General features: G+C 39.1%; 1 protein-coding gene across 1 annotated transcript in view; it reads right to left on the reverse strand.

The window, feature by feature from the left end:
* The window catches only part of LOC135203430 (muscle M-line assembly protein unc-89-like), a 47,742-nt gene extending 30,146 nt beyond the window's left edge, over positions 1 to 17,596 (reverse strand). The window contains exons 1-2 of the mRNA XM_064233157.1: positions 17,510 to 17,596; positions 17,047 to 17,187 (exon numbers count right to left, since the gene is read on the reverse strand). Of these exons, the coding sequence (XP_064089227.1) occupies positions 17,047 to 17,187; positions 17,510 to 17,596 (228 nt within the window). The remainder of the gene's footprint in view (positions 1 to 17,046; positions 17,188 to 17,509) is intronic.
* Positions 17,597 to 22,190: the final 4,594 nt, after the last annotated feature.

The following is a 22,190-nucleotide window of genomic DNA, read 5'->3' on the forward strand; positions in this document are numbered from 1 at the left end:
GCAGCTAAAAATTAAAAAGGAACTGTTTGGAATTATCTGAAGATATAGGTCCCTTACCTTTAAAGACCGCTGACTCGGTGGGTTACTGCCTCTGTAGTCTGCCTCGGACCTTTATTGTACCGAAAGGATAATGGATACCGCTGCGGGGGGTTTCCCTGGACACAATAATAAGTAACTTGCTGTTGAGGGACGTGACCTTTAGGACAAGGGGACTATAACTGACCCTGCTCAGGGCGCCAGGTACAACTCACCACAAAATACAATGAAAAACGGAGGGATCACCACCAAACCGTTTAAGAAATACACCAAAGACATTAAAAGTACCTGAAAGATACTCAAAAAAAACTCCCCCCTGTATCTTCAGACAAACCTTAAAAAATACCAAAAAACATAATCAAGGAGAAAAGTTAAGTGGAGGGGGGATGGGACAAATCCTTCTCTCCCTACCAATCCAACTGTGTCAGTCACCCAATGAATGGGCCCCAACCAAGGTACTGCAAATTTTTCATATCTGGGTTTGCAAAATCTGTCAGATACGAGATTGCGTAAGACAGAATTGCCTTCTCCAATATGTTAGATTTAAAAATGTCTTTCAAAGACATTATTACGTCTTTAAGGACCATAGACGTAGACACTGCTCTAATTTCATGAGCTTTGACTTTAAAACACTTTGATATCTGGAGTCCTGGAAAATTGGTTCGTGTGCCTCAGAAATCAAAGTTCCGTAAAAAAGAAGGAGAGCGCATTTTAGACAAAGCGGGCACGAGAAAGGATCTTTCACTGAAACAACCACCAAAGGTTATCACTCTTACCTATTATTACCTTGGTCCTTTGAAACAACATAATTGTCTAATGGGCTGCTTCACTGGACAAAGAGCAAGACATTCAGGGCTCATTAGGGCCCCACTAACTCCCGAAATGTTCTTTAATAGTAGAAAGAAACAAGGGACCAAGGATGTGAGGGGATTTTCATATTCCCCTTAGCCAAAAACCCCAGCCATTGATGAGCAAATGGCAATTGCCCTCCCTTAGCGAATCCAAATCTCCTTATCAATAGCATGCAGCTCACTGATTCTTCTAGCTGATGCTAAAGCACAAAAGCAAAAAGTGGTCTTCCATAGTCAGATCTCTAAAAGAAAACTAGAGGAGATTCCGGTTCGAATCTTATCTGACAATCCAGCCATTTAAGGAACTACATCCAGGTTCCAAGCTACTGTTCATTGACTCCCTTTGTCTTGCGTCGTATTCAAAGGAAACGAATCAGGTACTGAGAGGTCTTGATTATTAGAAAGTCTTAATCCTCGATGTCTGAACAACAGAAGACCAACATTAAGGCTCTATAACCCCTAATCGTCTGGGTAGAAAGCTTCTTATTTCTCACGAAGAAAAAAGGAAGGAAGTTAAGCTAACTGAGGCTAGAGCAGGTCTTAGGAAGACTGGAAAATTCCTTCTTCTTTGCACCAAGATCTGAAATTGGACCCACTTAACGCTTGGTACACTCGATCAGAGGATTCTCCTTCTGGGGATCTAAGCAATAAAGCCTTGAAGCTCTCTTTGAAAAATCCTCTCTTACTGAGGAGATGCTCGACAGGTCTTCACAAGGCAACTAGTCGAAGAGCGGACAAGTTGAGTGAGGAACTCCCCAAGAAAGTGGGGCTGTATGGAGTAGATCCTTCCTTGAACGGTAACTCCTCCGTCGGAAAGTCCAGTCAACAGCAGTAGTCAGGATCCGGAGGAGAGCATTCCCTGGTCCGGCCAAAAGGGGGGCATCAAGAGTTCATCCTGACGTTCTTATTTGACCTCTGAAGCTTTGCCAGAAACTAATCTTGGCATTTTGAAAGCGTGGAAAGGCCTATACCAGAATCCAGATTTGACCAGTCCAGAAGCATGGCATCCACTGTAAAGCCGCCCTCGTCTGGAAAATGGGAGCAATTACAGTGGTAGACGAGCGGTATTGTTTCTTGGCGGGGAAGAGATCCAACTGAGGACATCCCCAAAATCCCCCAAAGATTCTTGCAGATTTGAGGATTGTAACGTCCACTCTGTGGACGGAGGATTTGTCCTCTCCTGCGGTGAGAATGGTCTGCCTTTACATTCTTCGAGGCCTTGAATTAATATTGTGCTCAAGGACAACCTTGTTCTCTTTCGCCCAAATGGAGTAGGTCTCTCGCCGCCTCGCACAGAGAGGAACGAGCGGTGTCCCCCCCTGTTTCTTTTTTGATGTAAGAGAGAGCCGTTGGTGTTGTATGGCTTGAACCAGCCAACTACCTTCCCTCTTACCTCTGTCTTGAAAGTGCATTAGAGCCAAATGAATCGCCTTCAACTCCTTTTAGATTTTATGTGCCAGCTTCTTCTTGATGAATCTGCCAAAGTCCCGACACTTCCATTCTCCCCAGAGTTAGCTACCCCACCCTTTGGTCCGATGCGTCTTGGACAAAAACGCGTAAGGTTGGGGCTCCCAAACTGGGCTTAGAGAACAAGCCTTCCTCTAGCCTTCCTTCTGATTTCCACCAAAGGAGGTCCTGTTTGATTCCTTCCGAGATGGGGTAACACGAAGGAGTCTGGGAACTTTCTTCTTTGCCACTTCTGCTTCACAAGTAACAAAAATTGAACGTGTCTCATGGTGAGCCATGCCCAGACTTAACAAAATTGCTCATGAAGACAAGGGTTATAAAAAGGCTCAACCACCGATTCGCCGAGCAAGTTTGTCTGACGAGAAATTCGTTCTTATTTTGGTTCAGGCAAGAGTCGATCCTTTGGGAGGAGACTGGAAAAGCCTGAAAAAGAAAACTGAATTCAGCTAGCTCCATAAATAAACTATCTCTGATGAAAGGGGTGAGGGGGGACATTGACTTCCTTGTTTACTATCAAACCTAGGCTTTTCCGTCAGCCTTAAAAAGTCTTTTGTATGGTTTCCTCCACACACTTTCTGTCTGACCTTGCCCTGAGAAGCCAATCGTTAGAGAACATGGAGATTCGTATCCCTGTCCAAGTGAAGCCCACTTTTTTGCTACTGACGAACAGAACTCTGAGGTGAACACTTGTGGCATGCTGTCGACAGGACCGAAGCAGAGGGCCCTAAACTGATAAATTGAGGCCCTGGAACACGGAATCTCAAGGAATCTTTGCTCGATTCCGAATGAATTCGGAAATATGAAAATAGGCGTCCTTTTTGGCGGTTTTTCCCCCCACCCACCGAAGGTATATGGAAACGATCCAATCTCCAGGGATGAAGAGCTGCTAACTAACCCCAGATTGGGCTAGTTTCCATAGAAACAACTTCGGTCTTCAGGGACAAACGACGTTCTGGGCACTGACGTTCCAACACCGGGTTCTTCCAACCCCCCGTTGGGCCTTCTTTACCAGGAAAAGGCGATTGTAAAATCCTGGTTCCTGCCGGAGAGTTCACTAAACTCTATGGCCCTCTTTGCCCAGTAATGCGAGAACGTTCTTGATAAGGAGGGCGGCCAAAATTTTCGGAGTTCTCCGAGTAAGATGACAAATTCACAGGGAAATTCTGTGAGAGGGGGGGTGCTTGATGAACGGGAATGGTGTATCATCCATCAGGACCTGGGAACCGTCCCAAGGATCCGCTCCGAGATGAAAACCAGGTCTGCCAGAAAAGGTGTAATCTTGCGGATCCTACTGCTGTGTGGAGGACTACGGGCCTTACTTACTTGATGGAAGAGGGGAGTGGGTTTTTACAAGAAAGGGCTTTAACCCTCTCCCACGAAACCTGGAGAAAGATCGAACAGGAGCTTCCCCCTTCAAAATGGTTTAGGAGCTTCGTGGGAGGGAGCACTCCGAGGAAGCAGATAAAGAACCGGAAAGACTATCTTCCTGGGCCGTTCTTCAACGGACTGTGATAATAAAGATCCTGGGTCGCTTTCTAGTGTTAAAGATTGAGCGATAACTCGCTCACAATCTCTTGCGGGAACAAAAATGGTGTTTCTTGATCCAAACAGGAGAAAGAGCAAGGGCAGACCTTCTTTAGGTCGATGAGACCCCTGTTCGACAAGGAGCACCAAAGCTGTCTCTTCTTCAACACTCCAGAGGCGGGAAAATGGCAGCTGAGCTCCGAAGCTCCATCACAAGATGGCCTTTATCGATACAATCCAGAGTACCGAGGCAAAATCCTTCAAACTACTCCTCCGAAAGTCCCCAAATGACTTGACTTCTTTCCTGCGGCCAAACGAAGCAATGGGCCCAATCCCAGGAACGCTAACAAAACTTCAAAAACACGGAAAACACTCTTGCAAAGATGCTCCAGTCATTTGCTGAAAAGAAAATCTTAGCAGTATTAAGGGGATGCTCCTTGCGGGAAGAGTACTACGAGGACTAGAAAAGTCTCCCCCTGAGCGGAGGCACAGTCACAACCCATGGGAAAAAAACTTCTTTCCCAGTGTCATACCAGGGACACGGCTCCTTGACAGAAAGTCTCGAAGGTGGATCCTCAACCAATTCCCCTTCTCGGTGTTTGAACAGAATGAATGCCAAGTTAGGCAGTAGTCTTGGAAACTTTTTTGGCAAGACCAAAAAACATTTTTTAACCCGTTCCCTCCCTTTCTCCAAAAAGCCAAGCGTTAAACTTTCTTGATAGTTTCTTTTAGGCCGAAATCGAGAGCGGACGACGACCGAGAACGAGGACGTAGGAGTCAGGCTTACTGTCTCCTCTTTCCACTGACGAACTAGGGAGAAACTGGAAACCGGAAGCGCCCAACAAAAGAATCTCCAAAGTTTGCTCAACGAAGGATCGTAAAAAAAGCGAAGTTTTATACACCCCGAACAAAATGCTTGTCTTTTTCTGTAAGTTACTTCTCCTTCTTCCTCCAAATCCGAAGCTTCCTTCGACGAAACTGGCGAACATTCCATCGTTAGAGGAATCCTGTTTGGCGAAGTCACACCCTGATGCGTCCGAGGAGGGTGTGAGAAAGCAGGAGAAGACGTCTGAGCCTGTACTGAGACGAATCCGGGCGGCTGAGCTGGCGGCTGCGTTGGCGGCCGAGGTGGCACTCGAGCGAGAGCCTGACGTGGCGCCATAGACGTTGTCAGGAAAGGAGTCCGACCAGGCGCCTGAAGTGGCGTCTGAAGAGGAGTCACATGGAGAGTGAGCCTGAAGAGGCGACTGAAAAGGAGCCTGCGAAGAGGACTGCACAGTAGTCTGTGGAAGATGTAAGGCGGTCGGGAGCGCATTCGGGGACGAAACACTTGCCAAAAAGCTCCAAGATACTGCCTAACTTGGCATTCACCTGTTCAAACACCGAAGGTTGAGGATCCACCGACGTAGAAGGCGCGGGAGGAGTAGAAGGATGATCCACAAACACGTCTGGAGCCGCAGGAGTTATCGCTTGAGGAGGCTCTGGAGAACGCTCCGAAGGAGTGTGCGTGTTCGGCTTCTCCACTTCTATGAGAGAAGACCGATAAATCGAAACTGCCGGAGAAAAAGCTTCAGGCTCCTCCCAAAAACTACAAGAAGGTTCGGCAGCCGCCACATTCTTGGGAACCGCAGCAGGCGAAACATCGCGAGACCTTTTCAGCGGTCTAGAAGTCTTATTACGCCAACCTCTATAAGAGGAAACACCTGAACTAGAGTCGCTTGACGAAAAACACTTCCTCGCAACACCTTTCCAATGGTGAGCGACAGCATCCTGGGATACGGCTACAGGATTGCTTGAGGGGGCGGCTGCTCGGGAGCAGATCCCGCTCGCCTCCCTTCGGTTTTCGGCATGCCTCCTCCCAGGATCTGGGGAGTTTGATAGGGGCCTAGACCTAGGAGAACGAACGGGCCGAACAACCACCTCCTCCACTACACTTGCACTAAGTAATTTATCACACTTAACTACCACTTCCTGCACTGTCTCACCCATTTTCTGCATAGTGGTGAGGAAAGAGACAAATTTCAAGTCCATATCGGCTCGTAATACTGACACGGGATCGGGATCGGGAGATACAGATTCGAGGGCAGGAGCAACCACTATGGGGTTAATAGGAACAGGATTAAAAACAGAATTCAGAGGAATATCCTGGCTACTCACTGACTTAGAAGAAGATCTCTCTGAAGGCCTTTCTGATCCTATCTTTTTTCTAACGTTCTCATATACTTTCCCAGTGCCTTCCACTCCTGAGATGTTAGAGACTTACATTCTTCACACATTCTCAAAAGAACATTCACGTCCCCTACAACTAACACAAGTAGAATGAGGATCAAGTGAAGCTTTAAGAAGACTAGTCTTACACCCACTACTACACACCCTATACTGAATAAAGCCGGTGTCAGACATCGTGAAGAATTCAAAATAATTCCTAAAAAGGACAACAATATCAAAACCAAAATAGGTATAGCGCTAGCAAAAAGATCAGTAAAACTCAGGTACATCACCAAAAGGAGAAAACTCCACGATGATCAAATCCAAATTCCAACCAGCAGAGGAACCGTGTTCCGGTTCCGACGGCAGGAAACTTCTGATTTATTGTTGGAATGGTTCCCGGTACAAGCTGAGGCAGGAGTAGAGGGATCACCTGTCAACCATTAGCGCTACCGCGAATTTCAAATTGCTGCCTGACGTCAGGAGACGACAGCTATATGTAACCACCGGGAAAGTTATATAAGTGAAATGCACTTTTAGTGATAAAAATATTAAAATAACCATGTATGAACATTTTTAGTGGTTTTTCCTAAGATTTAACTAACAAAATAGGCTTTTTTAGCGTTTTTATAGGGGTTCCAAACATTCGCGGATTCTAACTATTCGCTGGGGGGTCTGGTATGCATCATCGCGAATATGGGGGGACCACTGTATACTATGTACTTTTAGTTTGGTGCAGCAGCCAAATCATGAAAATAGAAAGGAATTATTAGGTAATATGCTTTTGCTTGCTGATCGATGAAGGGGAAATTGAAGATAGGAAATACAGGTATTCTCCTACTTACGATGGGGTTAGGTTCCGAAAAACCCATCGTAAGTTGAGAAAATCGTATCTCAGATATAGCCTAGCCTACACTAAGTTAATCAGTACCATATAGGCTAGGCTATATACACATATATGGAAGATTAGCCTACACTACACAGTATACCTATACATATAAGGTATAGTAATTATTAATATCAGCTAGTTCGGGTGTTTCAATGCAGATGACTTATGATAATTAAGTATAAAAAAAGAAACTTAATAAGAACAAGGATCAGACTGTAGCATAAAGGGTACTCACCAAGATTCGGTCCGTTGTCGGCATACGTGATCGGTGTCAGGCTGTTCATGGCTACTATAACTAAAGATCGGAAGAGGAGGATGATGATAAAGCAGCAGGATCATCAATTCGCTCTTCCTCAGATAAAATTTCTTCTTCTGTAAGTTCAGGTGTCTCGAGGAAACAACTGTTCCGAGACGTACAGGATCGAGTCTCAAGTGAGGGGGTAGGGCTGGGGGAAGCGGAATGCACTGGAGTCATTCTCTTGAAGAAAAAATCCATTGTAGGTTGCACAGTGCGTTTTTTTTCGTTCTTCATAAATTAATCGGTAACATGCAACACTGTCTTGATGAGCCCTCTGAACTTTGGCAAACCGTTCCTCGTCCCCATCCATTTCACTTAAAAGTTTCAGTCCTTGATCAAATAAAGCAAACGCCTCTGCCAGTTTTTTAGTCGTAAACGTTCGCTCCCGGCTCTTTTATTTCTTCTTCCTCTTCTGCTTTTTTTTTCTCTTCTGCAAGTGCAATTAAATCCTCTGCCGTTAGCTCTACATCTTGCACATCTATAAGTTCTTGGATATCTTCCTCGTCAATTTCTAAATCTAAACTTTTCCCAAGTATCAAGATCTTTTTATTGATTTCCACTTCTTCTTCATTTGTTCTGATCGAAACCTTTACGAGTTCACATACACTTTCAGCAGATTTTTCCAGACCCCATTCATACACTCTTTCTTTACCTCCTTCCACGCCCTTCCAATGTTCATAATGGAGTTAAGAACACTAAATTCTTTCCAGAAAGTTCTGAGATCTTTCTCCTCGTTATCCATAGCCCTGAACAGCCTGCACAAACGTGTTCCGAAGATAATACGCCTTGAACGTAGCAGCACCCTGAATCCATGGGTTGTATGAGAGAAGTTGTGTTTGGTGTGGCAGAAACACAACTTTTACATTCTCGTTAATACTATCTCCGATGTGCTGAGGGTGGCCAGGAGCATTGTCGAGAATCAGAAGAATTTAGAAGGGGATGTTATTTTTTCTACAATAATCTTTCACTTCCGGAATGAAGCAATGAACGAACCAGTCCTCGAACAATATTGCAGTCATCCAAGCTTTTTTATTATGACGGTAATGCACAGGAAGTGTCTGCTTGTCGATGTTTTTTAAAGCCCTTGGATTTTCTGAGTGATAAATCATAAAGGGCTTAAGTTTATACCCAGCCACATTTCCCCCAAGCAGAAGAGTCAATCGATCCTTGTATGCCTTAAAACCCGGGCATCACCGTTGCTTCTTTGTGGATGTAGGACCGTTGTGGCATACGTTTCCAATAAAGTCCGGTTTCGTCAACATTAAAGATTTGCTCTGGCAAGTAGCCTTCATTAACGACGATCTCGTTTAAAACATCCTTAAATTTAGCGGCTCCGTCGGCATCAGCGCTTGCTGCTTCACCGCTAATTTTCACACTGTGAAAATTATGGCGGTTCTTGAAACGACGAAACCATCCAGCACTTGCTGCAAAACGTTTTGTTGTGGTTATCATCATAATTCTTCTTCAGCTCTTCAAAAAGCATGCGCGCCTTTGTCTGAATGGTTAAGAGGGTGAGCGGCATACGCTTTTGTATTTGATCCTCCATCCACGTGACCAGTAATTGCTCCATTTCTTCCAAAGGCCCTATCCTCTTCTTTGATATAACCGTTGAATGAACTGAAGCAGATGCCTTTACAGCATCCATTACGTGTTTCTTGTCCTTGAGGATGGTGGATACCGTCGATTGCGATAAACGTTCGTCATGTGCGATAACACGACTGCCTTTCCCGCTTCACGCTGGTTTATTATTTTCAGTTTTTCTGCTCCAAAGTGATGGATTGCGTCTTCTTTTTTGCACTACCAGCAGGACACCTATTTGGTTGTTGGCAGACATAGTTTTTTTGTTTTAATTTTCGGTACTTAAAAAAACTCTCAAATCACAAACGAACACCGACCTAATGTTTCTTGGTTCAAACGAGCGCAAGTGAGGTCGAACTCATTGCCGCTGTACCTACGCCAGCCTCTCGCTCTCGGGCCAACATATCGTACAGCGTAGTACGCTGCTGCCAGCGCTCGCTGTGCGCGAAATTTAAAAATACGCATTTTTCAACTTTTTTTTTTTTTTTTTTTTTTTTTTTTAGTATTAATTGCTAACCCCATCGTAACATCGGATATAGTAAAACGAATATCGTAACTCGAGCACTACCTGTAATAACTTTTGAAAATGTCTTGAATTTAGTTTAAGGTGATAGTTGAAGACATATTTGGAGCTGGAACTAAAATAGGCAGTTATAAACATTGAAATAGTGGTCTTAGGTGGGTTAATTATCAAAGTAGGAAGTTTAAAGCAATTTTTAGGGGGGTTACCAGGATAACACGGGTATTTACTTACACGGGGGGTTTCTGGGCCCTACCCTTCGCGATTATCGAGGCCCTACTGTTTATCTTAATTTCTATAATTACTACACCATCATGTACCAGCATTTCTGAGTTTAATATCAGGCTTACCTCTTCTTTACAAGGACGCTTACAAACCAAGCATACAGATTGCGTTAGTTACCGTGCATATGTTACATATGTAAACTGGTGTCACTACCAAATCTCTTACGTAAACATCGACATTTTTACAGTAGACATGAAAGAATAGTTTTAATTTCTATAACTACTACGTATACCATAGCGGCTTCTCTGATTTAAGCTAAGGCTAACCTCCCCTTTACCAGCAAGCTTAACCCTCTTACGCCGATTGGACGTACTAAACATAGAGTCAAAATGTCTCCCGTATGCCGATTGGACGTATCATACGTCGGCTCAAAAGTTTTTTTAAAAATTCGCAGAAAAATACTTATAGGCCTACCAGCCGAAAACTTTTGAATAACGCGCCTTGGGGGATGCTGGGAGTTCACGGATCAAGGCGTTGTTTTGTTTACAATTGCTACGCAGGCGCGCAAGCGCGAATTTCTTTCTTATCGCACTAAAAAGTATCAGTGACATCTCAAAAATTATTTTGTCACTAACATAATTTTTGTACCATTTTCAATTATCCTTTACATGAAGTATTATATATGAAAATGTGCGCAATTTCATGTAAAATACAACAAAAAAATACTCATGAATGTACCTTTTTTCAGTTTTGAAATATTTTCATATAAATAACGATAAGTGCAAAAATTTCAACCTTCGGTCAACTTTGACTCTACCGAAATGGTCGGGAAACGCAATTGTAAGCTAAAATTCTTATATTATAGTATTATTCAATCATTTGCCTTCATTTTGCAACAAATTGGACGTCTCTAGCACAATATTTCGATTTATGGTGAATTTATGAAAAAAAATTTTCTTCCGTTCGTGCGATAACACTTCCGATAAAATTTTTCGTGCGATTGTCCTAATGTTTGCACCCTTTTAAATTTGCCGTTACATAAAGTTTTATATATGGAAATGTGTGCAATTTCATGCACAATACAACAAAAAAACAACCCATGGTTGTAGCTTTTATCAGTTTCAAAATATTTTCATATAAATAACGTAAAGTGCAAAAATTTCAACTTTCGGTCAACTATGACTCTACAGAAATGGTCGAAAAAAGCAATTGTAAGCTAAAACTCTTATATTCTAGTAATATTCAATCATTTACCTTCATTTTGCAACGACTTGGAAGTCTCTAGCACAATATTTTGATTTATGGCGAATTTATGAAAAAAAAAAAAAAAAAAAGCATTTTCCTTACGTTCGCGCGGTAACTCTTCCGAAAAAATCAAATTTTTTTTGTGCGATTGTCTAAATGTTTGCACCATTTAAAATTAGCTGTTACATAAAGTTTTATATATGAAAATGTGCGCAATTTCATGTAGAATACAACTAAAAATGATTGAAGGTTGTAGCTTTTCTCTTTTTTCGAAATATTTGCATATAAATCACGATAAATAGAAAAAAAATCATGTTCAGTCAAATTTGACTACCGAAATAGTTGAAAAACGCAATTGTAAGCTAAACTCTTACGGACTATTAAAATTCTGTCATTTTCTCTTCATTTTGAAACAAATTTGAAGTCTCTAGAACAATATTGTGATTTATGGTGAATTTTTGAAAAATATATTTACCTTCACTCCGCGCGCTGATTTGCGGCCGCAAGTCTCCGAAATACGTACATCGCATTCTCCTAATATTTGCACCTTTCATATTAGCCGTTTTATAGAGTTTCATATATCAAAATGTGTGCAAATTCATGAAGAATACAATAAGATATAAGTGAAGGTTGTAGCGTTTTCCATCTACGAAATATGTGCATATAAAAAAAAATATATATAAAAATTTCGACATTCGGTCAAATTTAACTCGTCCGTAATGGTCAAAATCTGCAATTCTAATCTAAAACTCTTACAGTATCGTAATATTAAATCATTTGTCTTCATTTTGAAACAAATTGGAAGTCTCTAGAACAATATTTAGAATTACGGTGAATTTTTGAAAATAACATTTTTTTATGTACGCGCATTACGAATTCGTACATAATTTTGTGATAATATTTTTCCGGTGTTGCGTTTATTGTTTTACTATGTATTATATATCAAAATGATTGCAATTTAGTGTACAATACAACGAAAAAAAAGTAACTCGTTAGCTTTGACCGTTTTTTGCACAGCGTGATTTGAATACAATTATCTATGAATTTTTTTTTTTTCGCTACCATATCTCGCATTATTTACATATGATAATGATATTATTTTTCATTTCTGATTGTTGCATACTAAACTTCAGGCAATGACAAAATAATGAGCCAAAAATGAACTCTTAATCTTTAAAACTAAGCGCGCTTTGATTTTTTGAAAAAATTATTTTTTCCGCTTCCGCGCTCACTCCAAACCGGCGCCGGTATACAAGAGGTGTTTTGATTTTTAGGGCTTCGGCGTAAGAGGGTTAACAAAGCTTAAAGATTGCGTTCGCTACCGACCCGCACAAGTTACGTATATAACAAGTGGTTTCACTACCAAATCTCACACGTAAACAGATGTATTTTTATGGTAGACATAAAAGAATCTACTTAATTTCTATAATTACTATGTATACCATAGAGGCTTCCGAGTTAAGCTAAGGCTAACCTCTTCTTTACCGGCAAGCTTAAAAAGCTTAGATTGCGTTGCTACTGACCCGCACGTTACGTATGCAACAATGGTTTCACTACCAAATCTCACATGTAAACATTGATGTACAGGTATTCTCCTACTTACGATGGGGTTAGGTTCCGAAAAACCCATCGTAAGTTGAGAAAATCGTATCTCGGATATAGCCTAGCCTACACTAAGTTAATCAGTACCATATAGGCTAGGCTATATACACATATATGGAAGATTAGCCTACACTACACAGTATACCTATACATATAAGGTATAGTAATTATTAATATCAGCTAGTTCGGGTGTTTCAATGCAGATTGACTTATGATAATTAAGTATAAAAAGAAACTTAATAATAAGAACAAGGATCAGACTGTAGCGTAAAGGGTACTCACCAAGATTCGGTCCGTTGTCGGCATACGTGATCGGTGTCAGGCTGTTCATGGCTACTATAACTAAAGATCGGAAGAGGAGGATGATGATAAAGCAGCAGGATCATCAATTCGCTCTTCCTCAGATAGAATTTCTTCTTCTGTTAGTTCAGGTGTCTCGAGGAAACAACTGTTCCGAGACGTACAGGATCGAGTCTCAAGTGAGGGGGTAGGGCTGGGGGAAGCGGAATGCACTGGAGTCGTTCTCTTGAAGAAAAAATCCATTGTAGGTTGCACAGTGCGTTTTTTTCGTTCTTCATAAATTAATCGGTAACATGCAACACTGTCTTGATGAGCCCTCTGAACTTTGGCAAACCGTTCCTCGTCCCCATCCATTTCACTTAAAAGTTTCAGTCCTTGATCAAATAAAGCAAACGCCTCTGCCAGTTTTTTAGTCGTAAACGTTCGCTCCGGCTTTTTATTTCTTCCTCTCTTCTGCTTTTTTTTTCTCTTCTGCAAGTGCAATTAAATCCTCTGCCGTTAGCTCTACATCTTGCACATCTATAAGTTCTTGGATATCTTCCTCGTCAATTTCTAAATCTAAACTTTTCCCAAGTATCAAGATCTTTTTATTGATTTCCACTTCTTCTTCATTCTGATCGAAACCTTTAAACGAGTTTCACATACACTTTCAGCAGATTTTTCCAGACCCCATTCATACACTCTTTCTTTACCTCCTTCCACGCCCTTCCAATGTTCATAATGGAGTTAAGAACACTAAAATTCTTTCCAGAAAGTTCTGAGATCTTTCTCCTCGTTATCCGTAGCCTGAACAGCCTGCGCAAACGTGTTCCGAAGATAATACGCCTTGAACGTAGCCACAGCACCCTGATCCATGGGTTGTATGAGAGAAGTTGTGTTTGGTGGCAGAAACACAACTTTTACATTCTCGTTAATATCTCCGATGTGCTGAGGGTGGCCAGGAGCATTGTCGAGAATCAGAAGAATTTAGAAGGGGATGTTATTTTTCCTACAATGATCTTTCACTTCCGGAATGAAGCAATGAACGAACCAGTCCTCGAACAATATTGCAGTCATCCAAGCTTTTTTTATTATGACGGTAATGCACAGGAAGTGTCTGCTTGTCGAGTTTTTAAAGCCCTTGGATTTTCTGAGTGATAAATCATAAAGGGCTTAAGTTTATACCCAGCCACATTTCCCCCAAGCAGAAGAGTCAATCGATCCTTGTATGCCTTAAACCCGGGCATCACCGTTGCTTCTTTGTGGATGTAGGACCGTTGTGGCATACGTTTCCAATAAAGTCCGGTTTCGTCAACATTAAAGATTTGCTCTGGCAAGTAGCCTCATTAACGACGATCTCGTGTAAAACATCCTTAAAATTTAGCGGCTCCGTCGGCATCAGCGCTTGCTGCTTCACCGCTAATTTTCACACTGTGAAATTATGGCGGTTCTTGAAACGACGAAACCATCCAGCACTTGCTGCACAAAAACTTTTTGTTGTTGGTTATCATCATAATTCTTCTTCAGTTCTTCAAAAAGCATGCGCGCCTTTGTCTGAATGGTTAAGAGAGGGTGAGCGGCATACGCTTTTGTATTTGATCCTCCATCCACGTGACCAGTAACTGCTCCATTTCTTCCAAAGGCCCTATCCTCTTCTTTGATATAACCGTTGAATGAACTGAAGCAGATGCCTTTACAGCATCCATTACGTGTTTCTTGTCCTTGAGGATGGTGGATACCGTCGATTGCGATAAACGTTCGTCACGTGCGATAACCATGACTGCCTTTCCCGCTTCACGCTGGGTTTTTTTTTTTCAGTTTCTGCTCCAAAGTGATGGATTGCCTCTTCATTTTGCACTACCAGCAGGACACCTATTTGGTTGTTTGGCAGACATAGTTTTTTGTTTTAATTTTCGGTACTTAAAAAAACACATCAAAAATCACAAACGAACACAGACCTAATGTTACTTGGTTCAAAACGAGCAGTGAAAGTGTCGCACTCATTGCCGCTGTACCTACGCCAGCCTCTCGCTCTCGGGCCAACATATCGTACAGCGTAGTACGCGTGCTGCCAGCGCTCGCTGTGCGCAAAATTTAAAAATATGCATTTTCAACTTTTTTTTTTTTTTTTTTTTTTTTTTTTTTTTTTTTTTTTTTTTTAAATTGCTAACCCCATCGTAACATCGGATTATCGTAAAACGGATTATCGTAACTCGAGCACTACCTGTATTACAGTAGACATAAAAGAATAATCTTAATTTCTTAATTACTACACACATATATACCATAGTGGCTTCTCTGATTTAAGCTATGGCTACCCTCTTCTTTACCAGCTAGCTTAACAAAGCTTAAAGATTGCATTCGCTACCGAACCGTACATGTAACCTACGTATGTAACATTGCCTTCACTCCAAACCTAATACATACTTAGATACGTACTGCATTTGCTACTGAAACGCATGCCTCATGTGTGAGCATTGTTTTTAGACTAGGTCTACGACTAAAAAAGCAAGCAAAGGTGCTTGACAAAATATTTTTTTCGCTCATCACTTTCATATAGAGATGATAGACGAAACTTAAGGTTTATTTTGGAGTTGGGAATGGTGGAAACATTTTGAAGAAGGAAAACGTGAGATGCCATGTAAACACATTTCCATTATTTCAGAGATTAACAATATCCAATTGTTTGAACATAGATAGTCGGCAGTAGTGTTTTTTGTCTCATGATACAACTGGCAGCAATGAACAACCTCCGCTACGGTTTGTTTTGCTCTAAATCCTTCAAAGCGCATTCTTAGCGTTCTTTGTGCACTGTATCTCGTACTTTGCATTTAAAAAGACGTAAAGAAGTGTAGGAGTTTTGAGGGAGAGAGGAAGCTTGAATTGGGCACTCAGTTCCTAGCACCAGCCCTGGACAACATTAACAGGATTAATGTCGTAGCCTACATACACAATTAATAAATACATGAAAAATGTGTGAAAATTACTTCAAATATAACAATCTTCATATCTAGTGAAAAATTAAAACTGAAAAAAAAGGGGAAAACAAAAAAAACAGCTTCTACAAGAAAAACATACATACTTATTACTGGTCATTATCATACCACTGAAACACCATTTTTCTTTAACAAATCACATACACAATTAATAAATACTTGAAAATTGTGTGAAAACTTCAGACATAATTAAAATTGTGATAACTACTGAAAAAAATAAAACTAAAAAAAAAGAAAAAAATATGACTTTACTCATGAAGAAAAAACATTATTCACACTTTACTGACCGTTTGTCATGCCACTGTGGGTATTTATATTCACAAAATTTAACATTCCTTAGTTGTGTTCAAACTTAGCAATCATCTCATTTGTTAAGTGCTGCTTTTGAGGCAATTTCACTATGAATATATATACTCACTATAGCTGTGTATGAAATTGAGGAATTTTCTGCATTTTATTTAAAATTTTGGTGAAAATACATTCTAAAATTGTACTAGAACATTAAGTATAATAGAATTTATGCTAAGCTCTAATTCTTAGGTCAAATTATGCTAAAAAACATTAAATTATGCTACATTTGGTAACACTGGATGACGCTGGCGGAAACAGTTTTGTTTACAAACATCATATGGTCTGGGGGTCGGAATATGGTTTTTTGGCCGAATACAGATAAAGTTTAAAGGAATTTGTAAATGGCGAAATCGGATTTAGTAGAGTTGTAATACAGTCGTGAGCCGGGCCTCTACTATACTTCAAATCTATAGCGCTCCACACACACTCCGCTCCTTTTATTATTTTACTTTATGCTAGTCTCATTTATATTTTTTCTGGATTTTGTAATTTCATCTTTGGCATTATTGTCATTACATAAATTGTTGAAAAACAATAAAACTAATAATCACCATTTTTTTTTTTTAAATATATTTTTTATTGAAATTCTTCTATACTGGCAACTTTCCCTTTTTCAAGTTCCTCAAAGAATAGAGTTTAAAGATAGCAAATAGTTGCTCTATTATGACTATCTTTTTTCTCTCTCCATGAAGCTCTTCAAACATGAATGTATATGAGTTACTATAGAGGGACTTTCTCCAGTGTAATTGTTTTCCTTCTTGGGATATTAAATTCAGAATCTCAAACTTTCACTACTTCCATTTCAATATTAGTCCAACATGAGGACAAAACTTCATGGGACAAAAATAAGTAAAATGAGTGGCCATCACAAAAGCAAAATCACTTCCTCTCTTTCAGAAGATGGATGGCGATTAGAATTACAGGTAAGTCTACTACTCTACAAACCAAAATTCATTATATCATGTGATCAAGGTTACCTTGTCTGGGTTTTCACACAGAGAATTGCCATCTTTTGTTCCCTGACAGGGTGGAGGATCTGGATTCATCAAAACCATATAATCATCATCATCATAATCATCATCATCATCATCATCATCATCACTGAAGAACATTTCAAACTGAAAGAGAATAAAATAATAAGTCAAAAATCCAGTCATCAAAGTATGTACTAGTATGTCATGAAATCTCCACTTCCACTAAACTACCTGTGACAAATGTTAATCATAGCAAATTTGACTTGGTTTTTAATTCATAGGCAATAACTGTAAGGCAAGTCCCCTTCCAAGGAGGGACACTGAAGTCATTCGAATGAAAACCATAATAAATCGGTTCTTTTTATATTATTTCTTAATGAAAAATTACTGCTCTGTCTGTTAAATTAACAAAGTCTCAATTTACTAATTACTAATTTTCCATTATTCAAAATGAGATTGCCATTACAGGTTGCCCTTGATTATATTTATCAGCCTTATCCAACACTAACTTTATACGACACAACTGAACCCACAAGGGACCAAAGATATACATAGGGCCAAATTAGTCTTGGTTTTGGAATTTTTGGATTTCAGAACTGTGAGGTCAAGCATAACCACTCATCACTATTGCCAGAAAGGCATTTTTTCCCTTTTATTTCATGTTTCTCATTTTAGTTATTTTTTCACTAAGATTTATTATTATTTATGATATATGTATTGCTATTAAATCAATGTGAGATCATTAGGATCATAAATAATAAAATAGTTGGACAATTAACCCTCTTACGCCGAATGGACGTATTAAACGTCGAGTCAAAATGTCTCCCGTATGCCGAATGGACATATCATACGTCGACTCAAAGAAGTTTTTTTAAAAATTTGCGGAATAATTCTTATAGGCCTACCAGCCGAAAACTTTTGAATCACACGCCTTGGGGGATGCTGGGAGTTCACGGATCAAGGCGTTGTTTTGTTTACAATCGCTACGCAGGCGCGCAAGCACGAATATCTTTCTTATCGCACTAAAAAGTATCAGTGACATCTCAGAAATTATTTCGTCACTGACATAATTTTTGCACCATATTAAATTATCCTTTACAAGAGGTATTATAAATGAAAATGTGCGCAATTTCATGTGCAATACAACAAAAAAATACACATTATTGTAGCTTTTATCAGTTATGAAATATTTTCATATAAATAACGATAAGTGCAAAAATTTCAACCTTCGGTCAACTTTGACTCTACCGAAATGGTCGAGAAACGCAATTGTAAGCTAAAAATCTTATTTAATAGTAATATTCAATCATTTGCCTTCATTTTGCAACAAATTGGACGTCTCTAGCACAATATTTCGATTAATGGTGAATTTATGAAAAAACCTTTTCCTTACGTTCGCGCGGTAACTCTTCCGATAAATTTTTTCGTGCGATTGTCCTAATGTTTACACCATTTTAAATTTGCCGTTACATAAAGTTTTATATATGGAAATGTGTGCAATGTCATGCACAATACAACTAAAAACCCATGGTTGTAGCTTTTATCAGTTTTGAAATATTTTCATATAAATAACGTAAAGTGCAAAAATTTCAACTTTCGGTCAACTTTGACTACCGAAATGGTTGAAAAAAGCAATTGTAAGCCAAAACTCTTATACTCTAGTAATATTCAATCATTTACCTTCATTTTGCAACGACTTGGAAGTCTCTAGCACAATATTTTGATTTATGGTGAATTTATGAAAAAAAAAAAAACTTTTTCCTTACGTCCGCACGGTAACTCTTCCGAAAAAATCAGTGTTTTTTTTTGTGCGATTGTCGAAATGTTTGCACCAATTAAAATTAGCTGTTACATAAAGTTTTATATATGAAAATGTGTGCAATTTCATGTAGAATACAACTAAAAATGAAAATGTGTGCAATTTCATGTAGAATACAACTAAAAATGATTAAAGGTTGTAGCTTTTCTCTTTTTTCGAAATATTTGCATATAAATCACGATAAATAGAAAAAAAACCATGTTCGGTCAAATTTGACTCTACCGAAATAGTTGAAAAACGCAATTGTAAGCTAAAACTCTTACGGCCTAGTAATATTCTGTCATTTATCTTCATTTTGAAACAAATTTGAAGTCTCTAGAACAATATTGTGATTTTTGGTGAATTTTTGAAAAATATATTTAACTTCCCTCCGCGTGCCGATTCGTGGCCACAAGTCTCCGAAATGTGTACATCGCATTATCCTAATATTTGCTCCTTTTCATATTAGTCTTTTTATAGTTTTATATATCAAAATGTGCGCAAATTCATGAAGAATACAATAAATATTAATTGAAGGTTGTAGCATTTCCCATCTCCGAAATGTCTGCATATAAAAAAATATATATATAAAAATTTTGACATTCGGTCAACTTTAACTCGTTTGAAATGGTCAAAATCTGCAATTCTAATCTAAAACTCTTACAGTATCGTAATATTCAATCATTTGTCTTCATTTTGAAACAAATTGAAAGTCTCTAGAACAATATTTAGATTTTCGGTGAATTTTTGAAAAAAAAAAAAAAAATTTAACATCCGCGCGTTACGAATTCGTACATCATTTTGTGATAATATTTTTCCAGTGTTGCTTTTATTGTTTTACAATGTATTATATATCAAAATGAATGCAATTTAGTGTACAATACAACGGAAAAAAAAGTAACTCGTTAGCTTTGACCGTTTTTTGCACAGCGTGATTTGAATACAATAATGTATGAATTTTCTTTTTTCGCTACCATATATCGCATTATTTACATATGATAATGATATTATTTTTCATTTCTGATGGTTTTATACTAAACTTCAGGCAATGACAAAAAAAGGAGCCAAAAATGAACTCTTAATCTTCAAAACTAAGCACGCTGTGATTTTTTGAAAAACATTTTTTCCGCTTCCGCGCTCACTCCAAACCGGCCCCGGCATACGGGAGAGGTTTTAATTTTTAGGGCTTCGGCGTAAGAGGGTCAAGACTACATTGTTTTTTTTTTTTCACATAAAACGTTTTTTTCAACAAAAAAAAATATAAAACCCAAAAATACACACGATCAAAAGAAGTGTAATTCAACAATTTAATTTTAATTATATATGACTATAAAATACATTTCACCATATAGACCTTGGAGAGGGTTGTTCTTTATTGTTACTAGTCATCATCACTTTGCAGTTGTGCATTTGAGGTCAGTCTGGGAACAAGATTTGCAAGTGATGACACATCACTACAACAGACTGGGTGGAATTTTTCATACCACTATATTATAAAGTTAAAATCATTAAATTCTTTTCATTAAAAAAAATTATAAAAAGCAAAGTATTGAGTTAGTTTTGCCATCAGCAGTCAAATAATCATGATCATGGCAATTCAACCACAGTGCTGAACACAAAATTTGTGATTGTAAGGTCTATAACTAGAACAGAAGTAGAGAGCTGTCATTGCTTAACAGACGACCATGGCAAACCAGCCACCAACCAATCATGTTTTAGCTGTATTTTGTATGAGGAAGAAGCTTTTGCTTACATGAGGCTGATGATGTAAAGTGTGTGTTTTAAGTAAAATACATAATTTTTGATAGTGTATGTATTTCACTGATTACACGATGAATCGAATTAATTTCTTCTCATTACTTTGAGTGCAAAATTGTTGGATTAGACTACCTACAAAAAAAAAAAAAAAAAAAAAAAAAAAAAAAAAAAAAACTCTTAAATCTCTTTAAGACAGAATTAAGTTAGAGCTATACTTCTATCTAGCATAAATTAATCTCTAGAAACTCTATGCATATGTGACATGGTTATTCTTTCATATAAAGATTGACTTAAATATGTGAACTTAAATTAGTTACTTTCTTCACTAATAGTTGGCGTTTTTTTCTGGTTATCGGTATATACTATACATAAGTGCAAAGTTCCCCTCATAAAATACCAATATAACAAACTATGCATGTTTTTTACTGGCCCTTAAATTTCAAAGTTATGCTTTACTTCACTGAATCCAATAATACTGGATGTAGTCTCATATTACTATTTTGGTTTGGAAAAATCAGCACATAGGATTATTTCGCCCTATTCAACTCAATTCTGATATTTTCTTGTTTCTGTTCAGCATCACAGATCTCTAGAAACTATTTATATATGGGACAAAGTTACTTTTTTTTAATTAAAGTGCTTTTAACCCTTAATTGACAGGTAAATGTATCGATATGCAGCTACTCAGGCCAGGTAAACTTTGAGTTGACAATTTATGGAAAAAATCACAAATTCTTGGTAATTTGTATTTTTCCTAGCTATACTTACTTTGAACTACTTTAATTAGAGAATCCTGGATTATATCAATTCGGTACCGACCAAAAAATCCGGTTACCCCTTCCACACCTAACCAGGTATATGCCCCGAGGGTCAAGGCCATGTGACCCACAACCTCGGTGCTTTTCTCTCCACACAGTTCCTGCCCTAAGGTACTCGGGGACGGTAGGGAGGGTCTGAAACCTAAGTAGTTCGAGGTAAGTATAGCTGGGAAAAAAACAAATTACCAAGAATTTGTAATTTGTTCCTAGACTCTGTCCAACTGATCGGAGTGGGATACAGCAGGATCAGCGGCCAGACATCTAGACCAATTCATAAGAGGGAGGCATGTGTACCTCTAATGAATAGCAAGCAAGAACTTCAAACCATAAGTAAGAGACCAAATATAAAGCATTGGGTTTGTATCTTCCTGCTTGTCCGCTTCCCCCTCTGTTACAGAAGGGAAGGATAAATGCTTCTATCCCTAACTAGAGAGATAGAATGGAGCTCAGTTATGTAGCCTACCTGCAACGTTGTCCTCTCCAGCATGTGATGACCGCTACCCTCTGCCCGCAAGATGAAAGAAGAAAAGAGAAGCAAGAGAAGCCAGTCCCACTCATTCATTCTCCATTCACACAATATCACAAGGATGAGATGCAACCTTCTCCTGTTAAAGGAGCTGGGTAAGTTACACAACTTGAACAGCCACCACAGGTCCCAAGGAAAAAAAGTGTCCAAGACCTATGGGCAATATCCCAAAGGTAAAAGGAGGTGAAGGTGGTCTGGTCAAAATACACCCCTGCCTTCAGCACCTGTGCAACTGACAACTTCTTGC

The sequence above is a fragment of the Macrobrachium nipponense genome, chromosome 36 (assembly GCF_015104395.2).
Source record: "Macrobrachium nipponense isolate FS-2020 chromosome 36, ASM1510439v2, whole genome shotgun sequence".
NCBI lineage: Eukaryota > Metazoa > Arthropoda > Malacostraca > Decapoda > Palaemonidae > Macrobrachium > Macrobrachium nipponense.